The sequence below is a fragment of the Anabrus simplex genome, chromosome 2, assembly GCF_040414725.1.
Source record: "Anabrus simplex isolate iqAnaSimp1 chromosome 2, ASM4041472v1, whole genome shotgun sequence".
NCBI lineage: Eukaryota > Metazoa > Arthropoda > Insecta > Orthoptera > Tettigoniidae > Anabrus > Anabrus simplex.
The window spans coordinates 1,155,534,992-1,155,557,910 of NC_090266.1; the positions used below are offsets into that span (position 1 = coordinate 1,155,534,992).

At 38.6% G+C, this 22,919-nt stretch overlaps 1 protein-coding gene across 7 annotated transcripts in view; it reads left to right on the top strand.

The window, feature by feature from the left end:
* LOC136864756 (peroxisomal acyl-coenzyme A oxidase 3) overlaps positions 1 to 22,919 on the top strand; it is a 230,510-nt gene that overhangs the window by 136,679 nt on the left and 70,912 nt on the right. For all 7 annotated transcript variants that reach the window (XM_067142116.2, XM_067142117.2, XM_067142119.2 and 4 more), the window contains 2 exons: positions 6,563 to 6,737; positions 11,965 to 12,080. In XM_067142116.2, the coding sequence (XP_066998217.2) occupies positions 6,563 to 6,737; positions 11,965 to 12,080 (291 nt within the window). The remainder of the gene's footprint in view (positions 1 to 6,562; positions 6,738 to 11,964; positions 12,081 to 22,919) is intronic.

Sequence of the window (22,919 nt, forward strand, 5' to 3'; positions counted from 1 at the left end):
AATTCAATAGTAAAGTGTGGCTTGGGTTCATCAGTTGGAAACCGCAGCTTTTCAAGATACTGGCGGCTAGCACACCATAGTTATCCCACTGAAAGCTGTCCTGTGATCAGCACAATGCAGTGCTGATGTACTAGGGGAGATAACATGTCTCTACTCTGTATATATGCCCTCCTACGCCAGCACACTGCAGCAAAACCCTCTTACTTTTATGATTGTCTTTCGTGAATTTCTTTACTGATAACTGTTTGAGAGGCCAAAGATTAATAATACAGTATTACCCCTCCTTTACACTCTTCAAGGGACCTAAGGAATATTGGCTTAAACAGAAGGATGTTGTAAATCATGGGAAACAACTTGTATATATAAAAATGCTTTGGAAAAGAGGGTACCAGTAAATATTATGCAAATGCATATTATTAATTATAGAGTATTTCAAACTTAATCCTATTACTTACTTCAAAGGACCAATGCAAATCTAATGTTGAGACTACATTGCCTTTATAATTCTGCTCATCCACTAAGGGTACCGGTAGGCAGTTAAAATATTGTGTAATATATTATTTTAATCTGGTTTATTTTTTTCTTAGAATAACTATAGAATTATCTAAGATGCAGTAATTTTTTTTCTCTGACTGAAACACTTTAATTATTGCTATTGTACCTATTTACAACATTAACAACATAATTTTTCGAAATGGAAAACTACACAACCAGTTTCCTACCGAAATAGTTCAGAATCTATCTCTGTTTACACTTCGTATTTCTAATGTCCTCTGTTTTTCAAGGTCATATAGGTTATGAAAATTATTTTCGTCCCCCTCTAGTCCGGCTCCATGGCTAAATGGTTAGCGTGCTGGCCTTTGATCACAGGGGTCCCGGGTTCAATTCCCGGCAGGGTCGGGAATTTTAACCATTATTGGTTAATTTCCCTGACACGGGGGCTGGTTGTATGTGTTGTCTTCATCAATTCCTCACCACGACGCGCAGGTTGCCTACAGGTGTCAAATCAAAAGACCTGCACCTGGCAAGCCGAACCCGTCCTGGGATATTCTGGCACTAAAAGCCATACGCCATTTCAATTTCATTCCCCTCTACAGATAACAGGTATCTACAGTATGTAAAATGTCCACTGCTTCACTTGCCTCAGCACTGGTAGGATCACTTCACTATGCTAATCTTCTTGGTGGGATCCTCTGCTGCTGTTTGTTCTGCAACCAACTCCTCCACACTTCTTTCCTCTGCAGTTATTACATCACTATCCACCTAAAGAAAGTCTTCAGTAGTGCAGTTTGTCCTCCTTCCTTTGTTGGCATCTGAGTGTAGAGATGGTTCTTGAAGAATCCTACTTTCAAGAAACAATTTGAGAGGTCAGTTTGCTTCACAGCCTTCCAAGACTTTGCAGTGAACTGAAGTGCATCCAGTATTGAAACTTGGAAGTGATGATGGAACCCTTTCCATCACTCATAAGAAATAAAATGGCTCATGACCAGTATAGGAAACAATTTCCTGGCATAGGTCAGATCCTTCATGGATCAGATACAGTGTGCATTGTACAGTGTACAGAGGTTCCAATAACTTCTGGAGTAATACAAAGTTCTGTGTTTGGACCTCTCCACTTCACCATCTCTATTCAATCTCCCAGACTGTGTCTCATCAATGACACTGTGCTGTATATGTGTATCCAAAAGGATGCCCTTGCTCTACTAGAGTATTTGGGAAATCTATTGATGTGGTGCTGCGCAAATAGCCTGAATATGAATGTAAATATGTGAGAATGAGTAGGTCCAAAAATTTCTTCATGAACAGTTACAAACTAATGAAAAGTGTCATTCCACAGTGCACTAGTTTTGAACTACTTGGAATAACTTCATGTGATAATTTAGAATGGAATATACAGTGTGAAGGGGCCAAGAGCAAGGCAATAAAAACCTTTGGGTTCCTGTATACCAGAGGTGTCCGGCCCCGCGCCTGTTCCTGGCTGCCCCGGGTTAAATTCCTGGCTGGGTCAGGGGTTTTAAATTGTAAATGATTAATATCCCTGGCCTGGGGACTGGGTGTTCATGTCCTCCTTAATGTTCCTTTCTTCACATTCAACACTCTACACTTCCACAATTCCAATTACACGCAGGTTCATATCATATGGTGCAAGTAGTGGCAGAAGATCCACAGGGGTCGACGCCATGAACAAATATAATTAATTAAAAAAAAAAAATACCAGAGGTGGGCACAATTTGGCTCGGTGAGCAGCGCTCCAGCTCAGGCAGGAAAAGAGCAGAGTATGCGCTTTGACAGAAGTTAACATTGTAACTGCTTGCACAGCTTGCCGTTACAACTGGGGGGAAAGCCACGTACCAAGAGATTTAAACTTTTGACATTTTTGTTGTCTAATGTCTCGTTCTATTCTGTGCATTAGATTATGGGGCTAAGTAAATATATTTAATTATATTTCTTTCAATAGGTTATGTGTAGGAAACAAAATTAATTACTTTGACATCTGATGACTAAATACTCCTTTGACTACTATCTAAAGTCCTGAAAATACAATAAGCCAACATAAAATCTTGTTTAGAATACAGCATAAACAATGAATGAAAAACTAGCTCTGTTTTAAGTACAGAAATAAATAAGCTACGTGAATAAGTATCATTTACCATAAACAAAACATAGGCATATGTGTTCTTATATATCTGAAATTTAATTCAGCAGATGATTAGTACAGTGCATATCTTTTCACTGAAGAAGACTAGTTATATTTGGTATGATCCATCTTGTATTTGCAATTCGAAGAAGGCAGTGAGATGCGAGCCATAATGGCTCTCCTCATTAGAGAGAACAAGTTTCTCACACAGATATGTTGAGCCAAACATTAATAGAAGTTTCGCAACAATTATGTGCATATTTGGGAAATCTCACTGTGAAAAATGTTTCTAGAAATGTGATAGGCTTGTTCGTGATTCATGTGAACCTTCAGTTCGCTATCGCATCGAATTGTGAGCAACTCTCACTGTAGATCAGACGGAACATCAATTACTATAGCAGTTGAAAATGACACAACAAATACTTTCAGGTCAATTGATAAATCGTCCAGATCTCTAAATCGGATGGGAAATTTTTTCACAAGGCTCTCGAGTACTTAAAAATGCCTGCAATTGATCTTGAGTTAAACTAGATTTCCACATTGACATTTTTAGAAAATGGGCTAACTCGCCTTTTAACATCTTATGCTGTCAAACCTCCAACATTTGCTTGAAAGCAGTAATACTGTCTAAAAAATGAGTTATAAGTATTTTAACTACATAATGCACATAATGCTATTTTATTGCATAAACATAATATACTCAGCCTGGTACAATGCTTGTGCGTTGACTTCGCATATCACCATCTAGACTTTACGGCACAAAATATTAGGTAGAAGTCGGCTGCTTCTGGCTCCTCGGCTCTGACCACGCTCCTGCATTTGGCTCAAGGAGTGGGCACTCTCATTGCCCACCTATGCTATATACTGTAGTCACTGTCTCACAACATGCAGCTGCATAGATTGCTGCTTCTGGCAGCATGAAGGTCACTAGCAGAATACTGTCTGTCTAAAACGTTGTTGCCGTAATCTTGCGAGTTGAGCAAGTCTGCTAGAATTTCACTTTTGTCAGACATGTTTCCACTGCATTGATTGTTGCTTGGTTCCGTGGTCACGTGGGACACCAGTGTTTTGTCTTCCATGGTGATGTGGTCCAATAACACATGTCCTTCCTCATGGTACAGAGTCAAAAACGTCAAAGTAACAGGCATTTCTCTTCATTTTGTGTTCCTCCATCAGCACCTTTAAACCCAGTGACTGCATAACTTTCTAATTTTTCTGAACACAATTTTTTCGTTTTTGAGAACTAACCTTGAAACATCTGAAAGGTGAAATGACCAAGAGGATATTGTGAACAGTCTGTCAGCACGAAGGATAGTGTCAACGTCATGCACCATATCGCTGCTGATCAGAGATGGCTGACCAGAGCGTGGGTTGTCCTGGACATTCTCTTGGTCTTCGTTGAATAACTCTATCTACTTACGGACTTTCCAATACCTCAGTGGTGGGGCCATACACTTCAACAACCTGGCGATTAATCTGTACAAGTGGCACGTACCTTGTTGTTAATAACTGGACAACTGATCATATCTCGCATGCAGCGGACTGTTCGATAGTCTTGCCGAGTTTCATTGCTCATTACGAATCAATAACATAGTACTAGTGTGGCAACCAGTTTTTGCATAGGGGATGCCAGCAGAACAAATGTGTGAATCAAAGATAGGAACAACTGGCCCTGCATAAAACAACTGTTTGTTTTATGCTGAAAATATTTTACAGATATTGTGCAAGAAATTAGTTCAAAAAGTTATTATCAATGGTCTCAGAACAGTAATATCACTTCATATGAAAGTTAACAAAAGGGGCATCTTTATCAAGCCCGCCCTGGATATTTTCTGCCGAAGTGATGGCTCTGGTAACCAACCACTTATTTATGGTTCTCAAATTAACAGTTTCTAAATTTATCTTGGATGGTGACATATTAAACAAGATCACAAACAGTGAAATATCACATATTCCCTCTGACACTTGTGATAAAATGCTATAAGTTACAGTATCTTTTAAAAAATTCTAAAAATCTTGGACTTCATATAGCACATTGGGAAGTGCTTGTACAATTTATTAATGCTTGCAAGTCATTTAGTAAAGCTTATCACATACATACATGTAACACGTATGACTTGATCAGTAATGTACAGAAAGGCATGGAAAAATTTGAATGAGTCATTGTTAACCTTCCTGATTGTGTAAATGTACCTTCTTTCTGGAAGCAGCTTTGGAAGATAGTTAAGTTCATGGATTCTTTACCTCAGAATGGAAAGGGAGTTGTCATGTACAATAATAAGTGGCTAACAAAACCTTATGGCCTTCCAAGGACCAAATGGACAGATGTTATTGTTACAAACAATAAATTACCTGTTTTTCTGATATGAAATAATCTAGGGTGACCCAGTAAAAAAAAAAAAAAAAAAAAAAAAAAAAACACAAGTAGGTTGGCTGTGCTTTGGGAGATAGTGGGTTCAAACCTCACTGTTCCTGAGGATGATTTTCCATGGTTTCCCATATTCACATCAGGCAAATGCTGGGGCTGTATCTTCCCACTCCTAACTATTTCCTGTCCCGTCATCGCCGTAAGATCTATCTGTGTCGGTGCGACGTCAAGCCAGTTGTAAAAAGTATCTTGCAGTGATCCCCGTGATGCATTTGATGTATATTATGAGATTAAGTACAGGGGTGGCTCCTTGTGGAACTGTTAGTGACACATGCTTGGAAAAACCTCTACCCACCAGGCTCGGTGGCTCATACAGCAGAGTGCTGGCCTTCTGAGCCCAAATCGGCAAGTTTGATGCTGTCTCAGACCAGTAGTATTTGAAGGTGCTTTGTGTAAGTAGATTTACAGATAAGTAAAATAAACTCCTGTTGAATAAAATTCCAACATGTTGATGTCTCTGGAAGCTTAAGAGTTGTTTTTTGGGGCATAAAAAAATGATCATTCTATCAAACTCACATTGCTGTAGTGTTGCCAACATCCAGAAATGAAAATAAGGTACGTATCCTAATGGTCCACAGAATCTACGTTTTATACCAAGAATTTAACATGTTTTACACCACAAATGTTCTACTGTAAATAAGTTGAATTACATTCTGTTCTTTTTAACATTACTATTTGTGTTTACAAACAGAATGAGCCTATTTTGTATGGCTTAATTTGTTTATACAACAGTAAAGAACTCTTTACTTGATTAAATGCTTCTTGCAATAAGCTGAAGCTCTGGTTTAAAAAAATATACATTGCTTCTGTTACATGTCTGTCCATTTATTGTTCATTAGAGAGAGAACTTTCTGTTTCTGTGTTTGATCCTGGCACAGTAAGTACAAATCAGACTACTGTAAATAGATTATTTAAACAAATTTCTTTTTTCAAAGCACTGGAAACCTTGACCTATTTTTTTTAGATTCATCCCATTCCTGAGATCTGTCAATACATCTTTGGAGCTTTAAAATTTCTCATACAATCTAACTTTATTTAAATCTATCTGAATAGGGTTTTAAAGTTGTTTAAAATGAAGCTAATACTGAGAAGAAAATGGAACAAATAATTCAGAAGAGAAAAATGGGATGAATGCTATAAAATACAGGACCTGGAATTTGGATCAAAATAAGATTGAATTGTGGAATTTCCTGGGAAAGACAGGATAGCAAACTGTACATAGCTTCCCCTCTACCTCAATATCTATATCCTGATTATCTGGGTTGTTGTGAGTGAAATCTTTCACAAGAGACCTCTGTGGGTTTCATTCTTTTTTATAAGTATCTACTAGGTGTATGTTAAGTGTAACATTCTTCTGAATGATGATTTTTTTCACTTTTGTGGTATATATCATCAGGTTATTCCATCAGAAAAAATGAATGAATGAATGAATGAATGAATGAATGAATGAATGAATGAATGAATGAATGAATCTCTGCTCTACTGCTTTGTTACAGGAAAATCTGCCACCCATGCGGTTGTGTTTGCCCAATTGATAACATCTGATGGAGTGAATGAAGGACTACATGGCTTCTTCGTACCCCTACGAGATCCTAAAACAATGTTGTTATACCCTGGAGTTATCGTTGGAGATATGGGTGAGAAGGTTGGACTCAATGGAATGGATAATGGGTAATCAAATTTTAATTTATATAGCAAGGAATAGAACCTTAACTATGATGTGTGGTGCAGTACGATGTTTTTCCAAAGCCTGAAGCCCCTTAACAGACTCATTAAGAGTAATTTATACTCTTTAATTTTTTTTTTTTTTTTTTCCATACATTTTCTTCATTTGAGCTAAAATTAGTAGCACAAATAATGCTTCATGTGGTACATTTGGTAATGTCTCATTGGGAGCTGGAGTGGTAGGGCACCCCTCCCCTTTCAAATAAGCTGTGAATAATAACTACGAAGGTAAGGAAAACTTCCTTCAGGTCTCTTAGAAAAGCAGTACTATTAGGTCATATTCGGATCAGCCATAGTATAGCAACGCACTCTTATTTACTGAAGAGATAAGACCCCCACTGTGTACTTGTGGTGGTCATCTGACCGCAGTACACATCCTTACGGATTGTGCATACCTGGCCGATCTGTGCTGTAGTCTAAAATAACGTGAAACATATAGAGAAAAGGACAAATTCTACAGCTTTACACACTACTATCTTCGTAGATGGTCTCTCCCAGTTCGTCCAGATCTACTTCTTAACCCCTCTCCCCCATGGACTAATTCCCGCTTTGTAGCTTCATCAGGCAGGTTGGGCGTCTGCATTCTGAGAGGGGGAGTTTATCCCTCTGGATGTGGACGGTGTAGGGTAAGGAAAAAGGAGCTTACATTTGGGAGATGTTGGGTTTCAATCCTACACTCGGCAGCCCTGGAGATGGTTTTCCTTGGTTTCCAATTTTCACACCCAGCAAATCCTTCCGTCACCGAAAACCTTTGTTGTGTTAATGCGATGTTACCACTAGAAAAAAACAAAACAAAAAACCAGGACTGCATACCAAACAATGGTGGCGAGTGGATTACTCAGGTAAGGTAACTGCCCATATGAATATTCCTTGAGGAATACTTGATACCGAATTGCAAACAAGACCAGAAAAATAACTACTTCAGATTATTTTGGTTGACTCTCGGAGCCAAATGACCTTGCTATATATATCAGGGTTCAATGAGTGCATGCAAGTGTTAGGAGCCAATTGAGAGATTCTCTTGCAGTGTAAGTAAACTATTTATCTTGCCTAAAAATCAGAAATCTACTATTCCTAATACAACAGAATTCCAGTAAAGGAGATATATTGAGGGGGTTTGTTTGTTTTGTTTAATGCTGGGGAGTGTGAGGACATGTTGGCTAGCCTGGTCCAAGACTTTTTGGCGCCTACAGGTGACCTGCGCATCTGAGTGTGGGATGATTATGATCACGATAATGAGGAACGAAGAGGGTGGAATCTGCCGTCGACACATAGCCTACTCCTGTTGAATAACACAAAGGGGTCTGCTCAAAGCTTAATTACTCACAATCGGCATGAGATGGCGAGCAGTCAGCAGACCTCGTCATCCATTTGATGAGGGATAGCAAACATAGTATTCCTAGTAGTCTTTATATTATTGTTTACTGCATTTTATTCTGTTGACTCTGTTTTACTTTGTGTTTGTATATTTTAATGCGTTTTTTAATATTAATTTCCATGATCTATTTCATGCATTTTAAGGCAAAGTCTTATTCTACCATAATCTATATAATTTTATCAGGAAATAAGTCATTGCGAATTAGATCCACTGATTATTTTAAACTCATCATTTTTCATCATCATTTGTTTTAAATTCTAGTCATTGGATTCATTTTAAAGTTTTAATTATCATATAATGTTCACCTCGTACCATTAGGGAAGATGACGTAGATGTTAGACCCATTTAAACAGCTAGCATAATCATCACAATCAGCATTGTCTTGTACTCTCCCTCCACGTGACCACTGCAGAGAGGTTTGGAACTGAATCCAGGATTATGGCATGCAATCTAGTGATTAGAAATTGTATGCCACCACCTCCCTTATCCTGCTGGCCTACATTCGGATGGTGAAGATTTTTTCCATCAAAGGGATTTGAACCTACTAACCTCGGTGTCGGACCACAATCTTGACTCTTAACCCTTTCCCACGGACTATCTTTGACTCAGTCGGGCGAAACCTAGAGTAATAATTTGCTTGACAGGTATAGTTGTGAGGTACCTTCAATAAATAATTTATTCTGTAAGAACCACTTAAGATATCGCTTTCAAATTTTGTAACAATGGAAAATACACTATAGTTATTCTGAAATGATATAATGAGATCACCTAATTACTCGCAAGAACACTCCCCCCCCCCCACTGTTCACAATGATACATCAAGAAGCATCCAGTATGGTGCATAATGTTAAATTGCTTGTTCTTGAAGTCAGTCTGAATTGCTGGACCTGATGGGGCTCTTATTTTGGTAATGCAGAGAATGCAGGAATTTGCCCCGAATCTCTCAATTTATTTCATTTTCGGGATCCGTCGGATGAAGATATTTAGATAGCAAATCATACTTCCTCTTGGACATACAAATTATAACTTTTTTTTCAATGAATGAAAATGAAAGATAAATTGACATTAGTTGGAATATTATGTAGTTAAGTAGAGGCTCATAGTCCGAAACGGAATTAACTGGAGACTTAAAACTGATAATTGTTTTTTACAGGTAGGCCTAATATTTTAAAAGGAGATGGTACCTGAATGAACATTTCCTGCCCTGTGCCATATTTTGATTTCCCTTACATTCATATCCTGTCCCAGCTGCTTCCCATACCATTTTTATTATCATACCTACAACTTTAAACTCACTACCATTGCATTTGTCAACATATTGATCTAATTTGTAAGAAATATCTTCCGCACTCAACTGGTTATGAGCAGCCGTGTTGCTGCAATGTATTTATATTCAGTCAGCTGTCTGTTCTATCTAAGAAAACGTATAAAAAACACTTTATTTTAGGATTCTGTGCATGCCAGTTGTATCTAGGAAGCGTAGGGAATTCGCTGGTTCCAAGAAGTTATATATGTTTAGCAGACAGATGGCAGAGGAAGTCGGTTTGAAAGTAGAGTACGCTTTGCTACGCAACCCGCGGGAGACAATGTGCGACTCCAGTACGCTTTACTGTGCAACCCGCGGAAAAGAGTTAAACGGTCATGGCCGCCAGGTAGGCACGGTAGATAAGTGTACGGTACCATATTCAAATAATCCAATCCATCAAACATTTTCATAGAGCACTCTTTTGCTCTGATTTCAGTGAACGAGATCTTCAGCAAAAGTGTTGTTTAGCACTGAGTTTAGTGAATTCTTTCTTTTTCAGAATTCTTTAAGCTGATACTCGTTATGTAGTGATGAAAAAATTAACTAAATTTGATTTCTCTTCTGTTTTTGATTCTTCCTAATGTTCCTTACACTGGCCATGTATGAGCCTGCGGTGTGGGCACTCCCAAGTATTGCACAGGGTCTGCTCTTCTGCTCCATTGAGAATATTCCTTCTGCTTCTCTATCAGGTCCACTGGGATGTCGTCCTTCCTCAAGGTGGTTTCAGCAGTTTGCTGCCATGTTACTACTGGATGTCCTTGGCTCCATCTTGGTTCTCTGATGGTAATAGCTTGCTATACAGGATGTTCATCATGCTGTTTGACGTGCCTGTACCAGCAGAGTTTTATTTCATCTAGTTTCTCCCCGATTATAACGATACCACAGGGTCCTTGCATGGGCTGATTACCACACTCAAGTAATGCCTCCAGACTGCCATAGTATTTACATCTCTGGTGTGCTTCTTCTGCTTGTACAGTATTCAGAGCTTTACATGAAGGCAGCTCTGACAACTATTTTTTAAACTTTCCTTTCAGGTTTAATGGACATCTGCCTGTTGTTCAGGACATCTGTCAGCGATTGCCATTTCATCCAGCCAACATCGATGGAGTGCTCGGTATATTTGAAAGAAGGATTTTGAGGCAAATTTTTGGGCCAGTGGAAGAAAATGGTGTCTGGAGAAGATATAATCATGAATTGTATAATTTATATAACGAACCAAACATTGTTTAACTGTATGAAGGTCAGAAAGTTGTAGTGGGCAGGACATGTGCTGCGTGCTAATGACAGAATGATAAAGAAGATATTTAAAGCAGTGCCAGAAGGAATCAGGCAAGTTGGCAGACCGTAGTTAAGGTGGGAAGAAGGGGAGAGAGAGTATGTAAAGATAATTGAAATCAAGAATTGGAGGAGCTCTGCACTTAACAGGAAAGAATGGGGAAAACGTCTTCAGAAGGCCAAGGCCCACAAAGGGCTGTTGTGCCAGTGATGATGATGATGATGATGAACATCGATGTAGTACTTGATATTGCCATCGATTGTGGCGTCGGTTGTTATCAGTGGTTTGCCAGCTCGGCACACAGTGTTGTGTGGACCAAACAGCTCTGGCTCTGAGAAGTTCTAGAACATGTACTCTGTACAGGCTGATCTTTTGTCTGTTCCGCTCCATTGATGCCCTCCATCTGCCTTCACTGACCAGAACACTAATTATCTGCGTATCAGTGCCCTTGCATCAGCTGCTAATGATAGTGTTGAACTTACTTGGACTCTGTTCTGATCCTTGCACGTGTGCACAACAGGAAAACTTTGTCACACCTGAGCCAATTTTAATAAATAATGTTATTTGCTTTACAACCCACAAACTACTTTTATGTTTTTTTGGAGGGTGGAGTGGGGGGTCAGGGTCAGGCGGATGAGCATGCATGTCCTGAATCAGTCTCTCAGGCTCCTCAGGGACATTTTTGTGTTGCAATGCTGCCCAGACGATTTCTCTAGGAATAAGTCAAAGGCTTTCACCATTCGATGAATACCCTGTGGAGTTCCTTGTGTAGTATATAGCACTTTTCATTGAAGTCTGAATTGCATTGCTGGTTGACATACCAGATGTGAAACTGCATTTTTTCTTACTTTCAAATAATTAATTTTGAACTTATTTCACAATTGATTAAATAATTATGTGCATTCTTGTTTCGAATTGTGAACATTTATTTTTTAATTTTTTGCTTTTGCAATAAGTTTATTTGCTGTCGCAAACACTAGTGAAGTTGGTGTCATTATTGTTTTTTACTGAAATTGTTATTCTGCATTGAAATCAGTGTATTGATGTCTTGTAACTGAGATAAGAGAGGTTTATTGTGATAACCTTTATGCTAGTGAAGCTTATTCCAAAATATCACCCCATTCTCCTCTGATTGAGATTGTTCACCTCTTTGTCACCAATTTAACTGATGTATGAAATATGAATGCAATAATTGATCTTCTTTATCTTTTAGGTTCGCTATTTTTACAAACTACAGAATACCTCGCGAAAATCTTCTTGATCGCAGAGGTGGAATCGATGATCAAGGATCCTATGTGTCTGTCATCAAAGATCCTAGGAAGAGATTTGGTAAGCTAAAATGTGTCTTGGCTTTTGCTAAGAATACCTTAATGCCGCTGGAGACTTGTGATTTTTATGACATTTAAAATATTTTAACATACTGTGTTTTTCGGAAGGGGGTGTCTGCAGTTAGTGTAAGCAGTTTTGCGTTGACAAACTGGCACTGTAACCAGGCAACCAGTGTACATCATATGGATGGAAGAATGACTCATTTTTTGTGGATGGAAAGGCATGATTTTGGAAGATGTTTGTCATGACTGAGCTTGATAGCTGCAGTCGCTTAAGTGCGGCAATTATCCAGTATTCGGGAGATAGTGGACTCTAACCCCACTGTTAGCAGCCTGAAAATTGTTTTCCGCGGTTTCCCATTTTCACATCAGGAAAATACTGGTGCTGTACCTTAAGGCCACGGCCACTTCCTTCCTGTCCCAGCATCGCCATAAGACCTATTTGTGTCAGTGCAACATAATTTGTTTAAAAAAATCTTTCATTTTCTAAGTCCCAAACCCATCCACAATTCTGTGTCGGTTATATTTACTGTCTATAAAAAGAAATTATAACTACTCAGGACATTTATATTACACATGTTTACACCAATGACATATTTACTGTCAACAAACATTACTTATTCGTGTTACATACCGTATAATCTCGAATACCACCCGCACTGTTTTTTAAAAAACATTGCTTCCAAAATTGGGTGCAGGTCTTATTTAAAATTTTGGGAAATTTATCTTTCCGAATGCGCGTAAATCGGGCATCGCCGGTGCAGCTTGCCAACAGTGCTCTCCGCTCTCAGTATAAGTTACTTCCGCGCTTGCGTCAGTCTCGTGCACAAAACGTTTGCGATCTTTTACTGCGAGTGAGAAACTGAAAGTAATTCTGGAAGCCGAAATTATTGGAAATCGTGCCACCGGTGGGAAATAGCTATTGACGAGTTGTGTATTCGCGTGTATGTGCTATTAACATGTTGTGGTGATCGTAGAGCTTTTCGTGGACTGAGTGTACAGTTTCCAGAAATTGAATTTTTTTTTTTTATAAATGCGACAGAAAGGCAGGCATTGGGATATGGTGTGTCAGCTAAAGGCATTAGAGATCACAAAGGAACTTTCATTGGAAGGGTTTAAGGCAAGCCGAGGGTGGGTTTGTAACTTTTATAAAAGAAAAGGGTTGAGCATATGAAGGCATACCTCAGTTTCACAGCCTTTTCTGGTGCCTACGATGAGAGGTTGTCATTTCAGCGTCACATAATTCGGTTGTGGAATGAAAATGCATATTTGCTTTCCCAAATTGGCAATGCAGATCAGATGCCAGTCTACTTTGAAATGCCAGTGGACTGGACTGTGAATGTTAAGGGCGTGAAAATTGTTAACATTAGAACAGGTGGTAATGAAAAACAACTGTGTACGGTATTGTTGTGTATTCTCGCAGACAGAACCAAATTGCTGCCGTACATTGTTCTCAAGCGAAAGACGCTTCCTAAAAATGTACCCGCTTGTGTTATAGTCAGATCTCAGAACTCTGGTTGGATGGACAGTTCAGTTGTGGAAGACTGGGTAAAGTGTGTCTGGCAACATCGCCCTGGTGCATTATTGGGACAAAAGAGCTTGCTTGTTTTTGACAGTTACCGCGGCGACACAACAGACGCTGTGAAGAAACATATCAAGAATGAGAAAATCGACTTGGCAGTTATTCCAGGCGGGATGACGTCTATGCTACAGCCGCTGGATGTCTGCGTGAACCGTCCATTTAAAGCAGCCTTGAAACAGCTCTATACAGAATGGATGGTGGCTGATAATCACACACTGACACCAACTGGTTGCATTCAGCGCTCGGAAGTTCGGCTGCTCTGTTTGTGGATTTTGACGGCATGGAATCATATCCCTGGAGACCTCATATGGAAGAGCTTCAGGAAATGTAGCATTTCTAATGCTATGGATGGCAGCGATGACGACATTTTGTGGGAAGTTGATGGTGATGAAAGTTCCGAAGTTGGTACTGATGATGATGATGATGAATGAACTTGTTGGATATCGTTCTGGAAATGTTTGTTTACTTTTATTTGTATTTTCTAATCATTTGATGTGTGTTAGTAAAGATTGTTAATAATTTTGACTTTAAAAAATAAAATTTTGTTCTTTCAAAATAAGGGTGCGGGTCTTACTCGGCGGCGGGTGGTATTCGAGATTATATGGTATGTTTATGTCCATATCACCTTTGGCTGGCCTCGCAGACCACGTGTTCCCTATGTTGAGATGCTTAGAGTAGCAGCCCCTATTACCACTTTCTCTTTGGCATGCTTTCACTGAAACTCCCTGTATGTGCTTAGCTGTTAAGTCTTCAGTCCGGATGCTGGTTGAATCCTCAAATAGCACCACCAAAGGTTATGACATTGTAGGAAAACCACAAAAGTCAGTGGTGGCGCCATGATTGAAGCATATGAGGGATGAGGAGGAGGGAGGTAGTTTGCCGTTGCTACTGCAGCATGACCAACCCAGTGTCTGGTTAACTCCTCTAGTTCGGTGGCTGGTTGTTGTATGTACGTTAAGACGAACATAAGTATATACTACCAATATAGTTGGTCCGTTATTAGTCCTTATACATTTTCCAGTTAACTCATTCCTGGTTGCCAGAGTTTTGCTCCAGTGTACTAATTTGGGCTCATCATTCGGTAAATTGGCAACTACGAATGAGTTAGGTGGAAAACTTAGTGTCCAATAATGGACCAACTATATTATTATGAAATTACTCATTCGGAACAAATATTTCACGTTCCCTATGGGAATCAACATATATATCGTACATACATACACGTTACATTATAAACCACCACCGAAATATGCAATAGCAAATACATTCCTCCACAAAGGGTTGGCATCAGGAAAGGCATCCGGCTGTAAAAATGGGTTAAATCCATACAAAGTGCCAACCTCAGGTAACCAGGAAAAGACCAGGAGAAAGATTATAATGAGAGTTAGCTGCGTAGTTTGGGTCCCGTAAGCTGTGAGCTTGCGTTCGGAAGATGGCAAGTTCAAACCCCGGTGTTGGCAGTACAGGTTCTATGGTTTCCCATTTTCACACCAGGGAAATGCTAGGGCTGTACACTAATTAAGGCATTAAACCACTAGCAAAATAAATACAAACGTATGTGTGTGTGTGTGTGTGTGTGTGTGTGTGTGTGTGTGTGTGTGTGTGTGTGTGTACTAGCAAGGTACCCATGCTTTGCTACAGTATTATACTGAAATTTATAATTGAATGCTTAACATTTTATGTATAATTCTCCAAAATTCGCGATCTGACTCGTTTCTGAGAGAATCCGCTAAAATTCACGATTTGACTCGTTTTCTGAGAGATTACGGCAAAGTTCCTACAGTTTCTCAATCCTTCTTTCCAGCAATCTATTTCGTACTTCCCGGGCTAGGTCCAGGTATTCCACCCGGTCAGTTGGGTCCCTAAATCCTTGCCATCTTCTCCTATAAGCATTTTTAATATGGATCAAATCCTTGAGGAGATCCGGCGTGGTGTCGTCTTGGGTGCCTTGGCGGTACTGAACCCACGTGCGGACTGTATTCGTAGTCATTACCCGGCCAAGACCCGTTTCTAACGTGCTCCGCACATTTTGATGACTGTCCAGAACATTGTTATTATTATAGATGTTCATGACCCCACAGCAAGATGAGAGACCGCTACTTGGCATTAAATTACATCTGCTGCCATTGTCATTGCTGACTATCATCGCATGTAGGCAAGTAAGCGGTATTTCTGGCAATACGAATGATATACTTCCATGCATTATTGACCTTGCTATCGAGGTGAACAATTGCACCGTCAATATCATTCCTATCATTTATTTCAAATGTGTTTAAATTTTTATTTATATTCCAGTAGAATCTACTGTAATCTAAGAACGTTCTCCAAAGGAAAAAGTGGCTCTTGGAAATGAACCCAGGAAAGATTAAATATGATAGTTTTATGATCAGAATAAGTACATTGAAAATCCACAGCCTGTTTCCAGTCATTCGACCGGGTCAGGAATCGAATGAATGAAGCTCCATCTAGCGGCAAGGATAGGAATCGTGCCAGCTGCCGAAGCCTGTCGCACTCCTCTGGGTCAATGATTAATAAATAACAAATGAAATGATATTGGAGAGCTTTTCTGGAATGAATGATGACGGGGAAAACCGGAGTACCCAGAGAAAAACATGTCCCGCCTCCGCTTTGTCCGGCACAAATCTCACATGGAGAGACCGGGGTTTAAACCACGGAACCCAGCGGTAAGAGGCCGGTGCGCTGCCACCTGAGCCACGAAGGCTCCTATTAAGAACATTATGAACATTAAAATCAATTGGTCTCAACTCCTTTTCACCCCGCCGCCCTAAAGCTGATTCCACCCCCCAACCCCTCCACAAAAAAGAAGGCATGTTTCTTTTTTAAAGGAGATTCCAAATACCAGTGTTTACGTCTGTTACCTTCAGTTTTGAGATGTAAGTGTCCCCATAAAAATAATTCACTTTTTCACTCCTTTTCGCAATCTCCCCCACCCCCAAGTGAATTTTCTGGCAAAAAATACTTGTTTCTTTAAAAGTAAAGGATCTTCTAAATACCAATTATCGCGACTCTAGCATCTTCAGTTTTTGAGATTTGTGTCCTCATAAAAGTAATTAAACTCCTTATCACCCTACCCCCCAAGAGGATTTCCCCTCCAAAACGTGTTTGTCTTTGTTTTTAAAGGAGATCCAAATACCAATTTTCACGTCTGTAACAACTTTAGTTTTTATTAGATGTAAGTATCCTCATACAATTAATTCAATTATTTTTTAAAAATTCTTTCACCCCCCCATTCATTGGTTTTTCCGAGAATACATGTTTCTTTACTTTTAAAGCAGATTCCAAATACCAGATTTCACGTCTGTAACATCTTCAGTTTTTGAGATATCACTATCCTGATTAACAGAATTCAACCCCGTTTTCAGTCCCTTTTACCCCACGCCTCCCTGCCCCCCGCCCGCCCAAATGGTTTTACCACAAACAAAAAATAGATGTTTCTTTATTTTTAATAAAGATAAAAAAATACCATTTACTCCTGTACATGTTAAGGTTTTGAGATACATTGTAGAAATTCTCATTTTAAAATTTCACCCCCTTTCTAATTCCCCTTTAGTGGATTTTCCAAAAACAAATCACCTATGTTTCTTTACTTTTACATGAGATTCCAAATACTAATGTTTAAGTCTCTAATATTTTACGTTTCAGAGATATAATGGAGAAGATGTATTTCTAAAAATTCACCGCAATTTGTCACTCCTGTTTAACCCCATTAATTGGATTTTCCAAAAACAAAAACAAAAAAAAGTCTTTCTTTATTTGTAAGGAGATCCCAGATACCAATTTTCAGGTCTGTAATATCTTCAGTTTCTGAGATATAAGTATCTTCATTAAAGGCATTCAATCCATTTTTCTTCCTTTTCCACCCCTTCTATTGGTATATTCAGAGAACAAAAAAAAAATACGCGTTTCCTTATTTCTAAAGGAGATTCTAAATGTCAATTTTTACATCTGAAAACTTTTAAAGTTTTGAGATATAGATAAACACATTTTAAAATTTCACCCCCTTTTCACCCCCGTAGCGACGGAATATCCAAAAATCCTCTCTTAGCGAGCACCTACATCTTAATACAAATATATCCCCAAAATTTCATTTCTTTATGTCCAGTAGTTTTGGCTCGGCGATGATGAATCAGTCAGGAAAAGTTATTTTATATATATAGACTAGCAAGATACCCGTGGTTCGCTACAGTATTATACTGAAATTTATAATGGAATGCTTAACATTTTATATATAATCCACCGAAATTCGCGATCTGACTCGTTTTCTGAGAGAATCCGCCCAAATTCGCTATCCGACTCGTTTTCTGAGAGATTACGGCAAAGTTCCTCACATTTTTCAATCTTTCTTTCCGGCAATCAATTTCGTACTTCCCGGGCTAGTTCCAGGTATTCCAGCTGGTCAGCTGGGTCCCTAAATCTTTGCCATCTTTTCCTATAAGCATTTTTAATATGAATCAAATCCTTAAGGAGATCCGGCGTGGTGTCGTCTTGGGTGCCTTGGCAGTACTGAACCCGCGGCCGGACTGTATTTGTAGTCATTACCTGGCTGGGACCAGTTTCCAGCGCGGTCCGCACATTTTGACGATGGTCCAGAACATTATTATTATTATTATTATTATTATTATTATTATTATTATTATTATTATTATTATTATTATTGATGTTCAGGACCCCACAGGAAGATGCAAGACCGCTACTTGGCGGTAAATTACATCTGCTGCCATTGTCATTGCTGACTATGTGACCAGCACCATTGTCGCGCGTAGGCAAGTGCGCGGGATTTTTGGCAATATGAATGATATACTTCCGTGCATCATTGACCTTATTATAGAGGTGAACAATTGCACCGTCAATAGCATTCCTGTCGTTTATTTCAAATGTGTTTAAATTTTTATTTATATGCCAGGAGAATCTATTGTAATCGAAGAACGTTCTCCAAAGGAAAAGATGGCCCTTGAAAACAAACCCAGGAAAGATCAAAAATGATCGGTTTATGATCTACTGTAATCTAAGAGCGTTCTCCAAAGGAAAAGATGGCTCTTGAAAACGAACCCAGGAAAGATTAAAAATGATCGGTTTATGATCGGAATAAGTACATTGAAAATCCACAGCCCGTTTCCAGTCATTCGACTGGGTCAGCGGTCTAGCAGCGAGGATAGGAATTGTGCCAGCTGCCGAAGCCTGTTGAACTCCTCTGGGGTAATGATTAATGAATGACAAATGAATTGAAATGATATTGGAGAGTGTTGCTGGAATGAATGATGACAAGGAAAACCGGAGTACCCGGAGAAAAAACCTGTCCTCTCTCCGCTTTGTCCAGCACAAATCTCACATGGAGAGAGCGGGATTTGAACCACGTAACCCAGCGGTGAGAGGCCGGCGCGCTGCCGCCTGAGCCACGGAGTTTCCTAATAAGTACATTATGAACAGTAAAATCAATTGATCTCAACTCCTTTTTCACCCCGCCGCCGTTAAGTTGATTTACCCCTCCTCCTCCCCCCCAAAAAAGGTGTGTTTCTTAATGTTTAAAAGGAGATTCCAAATACCAAAGTTAACGTCTATTACCTTCAGCTTTGAGATGTAAGTATCCCCATAAAAATAATTCACTTTTTTTCACTTCTTTTCACAATCTCCCCCCTCCCTATGTGAACTTTCCGGTTAAAATACTTGTTTCTTTAATAGTAAAGGATCTTCTAAATACCAATTATCACGACTCTAGCATCTTCAGTTTTTGAAATATGTGTCCTCATAAAGGAAATAAACTTCTTTTCACTCCCCCCATCCAAGATTCCCCCGCCCCCCCCCCCTTTCCCAAAACGCGTTTTCTTTGTTTTTAAAGGAGATCCACATACCAATTTTCACGTCTGTAACTATTTTAGTTTTTATTAGATATAGGTATCCGCATACAATTAATTCAATAAATTTTTCAATTCTTTCACCTTCCCCGTCCTTTCATTGGATTTTCCGAGAATAAGTGTTTCTTTACTTTGAAAGCAGATTCCAAATACCAATTTTCACGTCTGTAACATCTTCAGTTTTTGAGATATCGGTATCCTAATTAAAAGAATTCAACCCCATTTTCAGTCACTTCTACCACCCCTCCCCCTCCCCCCCGCCCGACAAAGTGTTTTTTTCTAAAACAAAAATACATGTTTTTTATTTTAATAGAGATAAAAATACCATTTTTCACTTCTGTAACATGTTAAGTTTTTGAGATATACTGTGAAATTCTCATTTTAAAAGTTCACTCCCTTTTTAGTTACCCTTAAGTGGATTTTCTGAAAACAGATCACCTGTGTTTGTTTACCTTTACAGGAGATTCCAAATACAAATTTTTACGTTGTAATATTTTACGTTTCTGAGATATACTGTAGATAAGGTCTTTCTAAAAATTCTCCGCAATTTGTCACTCCTGTTTAACTCCATTAATTGGATTTTCCAAAAACAAAAAATACGTGTTTATTTTTAAAGGAGATATCAGATACCAATTTTCAGGTCTGTAATAACTTCAATTTCTGAGATATAAGTATCCTCATTAAAGGCATTCAACCCGTTTTTCACCCCTTTTCACCCCTCCTATTGGGATTTTCCGAAAACAAAAAGATATGTGTTTCTTTATTTTTAAAGGAGATTATAAATGCCAATTTTTACACTCTGTAAACTTCTCAAGTTTTGAGATATATACTCATTTTAAAAATTCACCCCCCTTTTCACCCCCTTAGCGATCGAATATCCAAAAATCCTCCTTAAGCGAGCACCTACATTGTAATATAAATGTATCCTGAAAATCTCATTTAATGTCCAGTAGTTTTGGCTCGGTGATGATGAGTCAGTCAGGACATGTTCTTTTATATATATACTAGCAAGATACCCGTGCTTCGCTACGGTATTATACTGAAATTTGTAATTGAATGTTTATTGTTTTAGATATATAATCCGCCGAAATTCGCGATCTGACTCGTTTTCTAGTATTTTACAGCACGTTTCCTCCCATTTTTCAATCTTCCTTTCCAGCATTCGATTTCGTACTTCCCGGGCTAGGCTCAGGTATTCCTCCCGGTCAGTTGGGTCCGTAAATCTTTGCCATCTTTTCCTTTCATCATTTTTAATATGGATAAAATCCTTCAGGAGATCCGGCGTGGTGTCATATTGGGTGCCTTGGCGGCACTGAACCCGCGGCTGGACTGCATTCTTAGTCATTACCCGTCCAGGAGCCGTTACCAGCGCGGTCCGCACATTTGACACCGGTCCGGAATATTATTATTATTATTATTACCATTATTATTATTATTATTATTATTATTATTATTATTATTATTAATAATATTTTATGTTATTACTATTATGTGATGCTGGTATGGCCGATGGCAGGGAAAACCGGAGAATCCGGAGAAAAACCTGTCCCGCCTCCGTTTTGTCCAGCACGAATGTCACATGGAGTGACCGGGATTTGAACCACGGAACCCAGCTGTGAGAGGCCGGCGCGGTGTCGCCTGAACAACGGAGGATCCCTATAAGTACATTAATAACAGTAAAATCAATTGGTCTCACCTCCTTCTACACCCCACTGCCGTTAAGTTTATATACCGTCACCCCCCCCCCAAAAAAATTAAAAGAAGGCTTGTTTCTTTATGTTTAAGGGAGATTCCAAACACCAATGTTCAGGTCTATTACCTGCAGTTTTGAGATATAAGTATCCCCATAAAAGTAATTTACTTTTTCACTTCATTTCACACTACTTCCCCCCCCCCCTAAGTGAACTTCCCCGCAAAAAATACTTGTTTCTTTAATAGTAAAGGATCTTCTAAATACCCATTATCACGACTCTAACTTCTTCAGTTTTTGATTTATGTGTCCTCATGAAAGGAATTCAACTCCTTTACACTCCCGCCCTCCAGGATGGTTTCCCGACCAAAACGCGTTTTTCTTTGTTTTTAAAGGAGATCCAAATACGAATTTTCACGTCTGTAACAACTTTAGTTTTTATTAGATGTATGTATTCTCATACAATTAAGCCAATTAATTTTTCAATCCTTTCACCCCCCCCCCCCCCAGCTTCATTGGATTTTAAGAGAATACGTGTTTCTTTACTTTTAAAGCAGATTGAAAATATCAAATTTCACGTCTGTAACATCTTCATTTTTGATATATCAGTAGAATAATTAAAAGAATTCAACACAATTTTCAGTCACTTTTACCCCCCCACTTCCACACAAGTGATATTTCCGAAAACTAAAAATACACGTTTCTTTATGTTTAATAGAGATAAAAAAAATACAATTTTTCACTTCTGTAACATGTTAAGTTTTTGAGATATACTGTAAAAATTCTCATTTTAAAATTTCACCCATTTTGAGTTCCCCTTAAGTGGAGTTTCCAAAAACAAATCACCTATGTTTCTTTACATTTACAGGAGATTCCAGACACCCACGTTTTACGTCTGTAACATTATACGTTTCCAAGATATACTGTAGATATAGTCTTTCAAAAAATTCACCCCAATTTGACACTCCTGTTTAACCGCCATTAATTGGATTTTCCAAAAACTAAAAAATACGTGTTTCTTTATTTTTAAAGGAGATCCCATATACAAATTTTCAGTTCTGTAATATCATTCGTTTCTGACATATATGTATCCTCATTAAAGGCATTCAACCCATTTTTCTCCCTTTTAGACCCCTCCTATTGGGATTTATAGGAAACAAAAAGTACGTGTTCCTTTATTTTTAGAGGAGATTCTAACTACCAATTTTTACATCTGTAAATTTTAAAGTTTTAAGATGTAGACACAATCATTTTAAAAAATTCACCCCCCTTTTACCCCCCAATATTTGGATTTTCCCAAAACGAAAAAATACGTTATTCTTTATTTTAAAGGAGCTTCTAAATACCAACTTTTACATCTATAAACTTTAAAAATTTTGAGATATAGATACACAAATTTTAAAAAATCACCCATTTTCACCCCCCCCCCATTAATTGGATTTTCCAAAAACAAAAAAATACGTGTTTCTTTTGTAAAGGAGATCCCAAACACCTATTTTCAGGTCTGTAATATCTTCAGGTTCTGAAATATAAGTAGACTCATGAAAGGCATTCGACACCTTCTTCAACCTTTTCCACCCTTCCTATTAGGATTTTCCGAAAACAAAATATACGTGTTTCTTTATTTTTAAAGGAGATTCTAAATACCAATTTTCACATCTATAACCTTTAAGAGTTTAGAGATATAGATACACT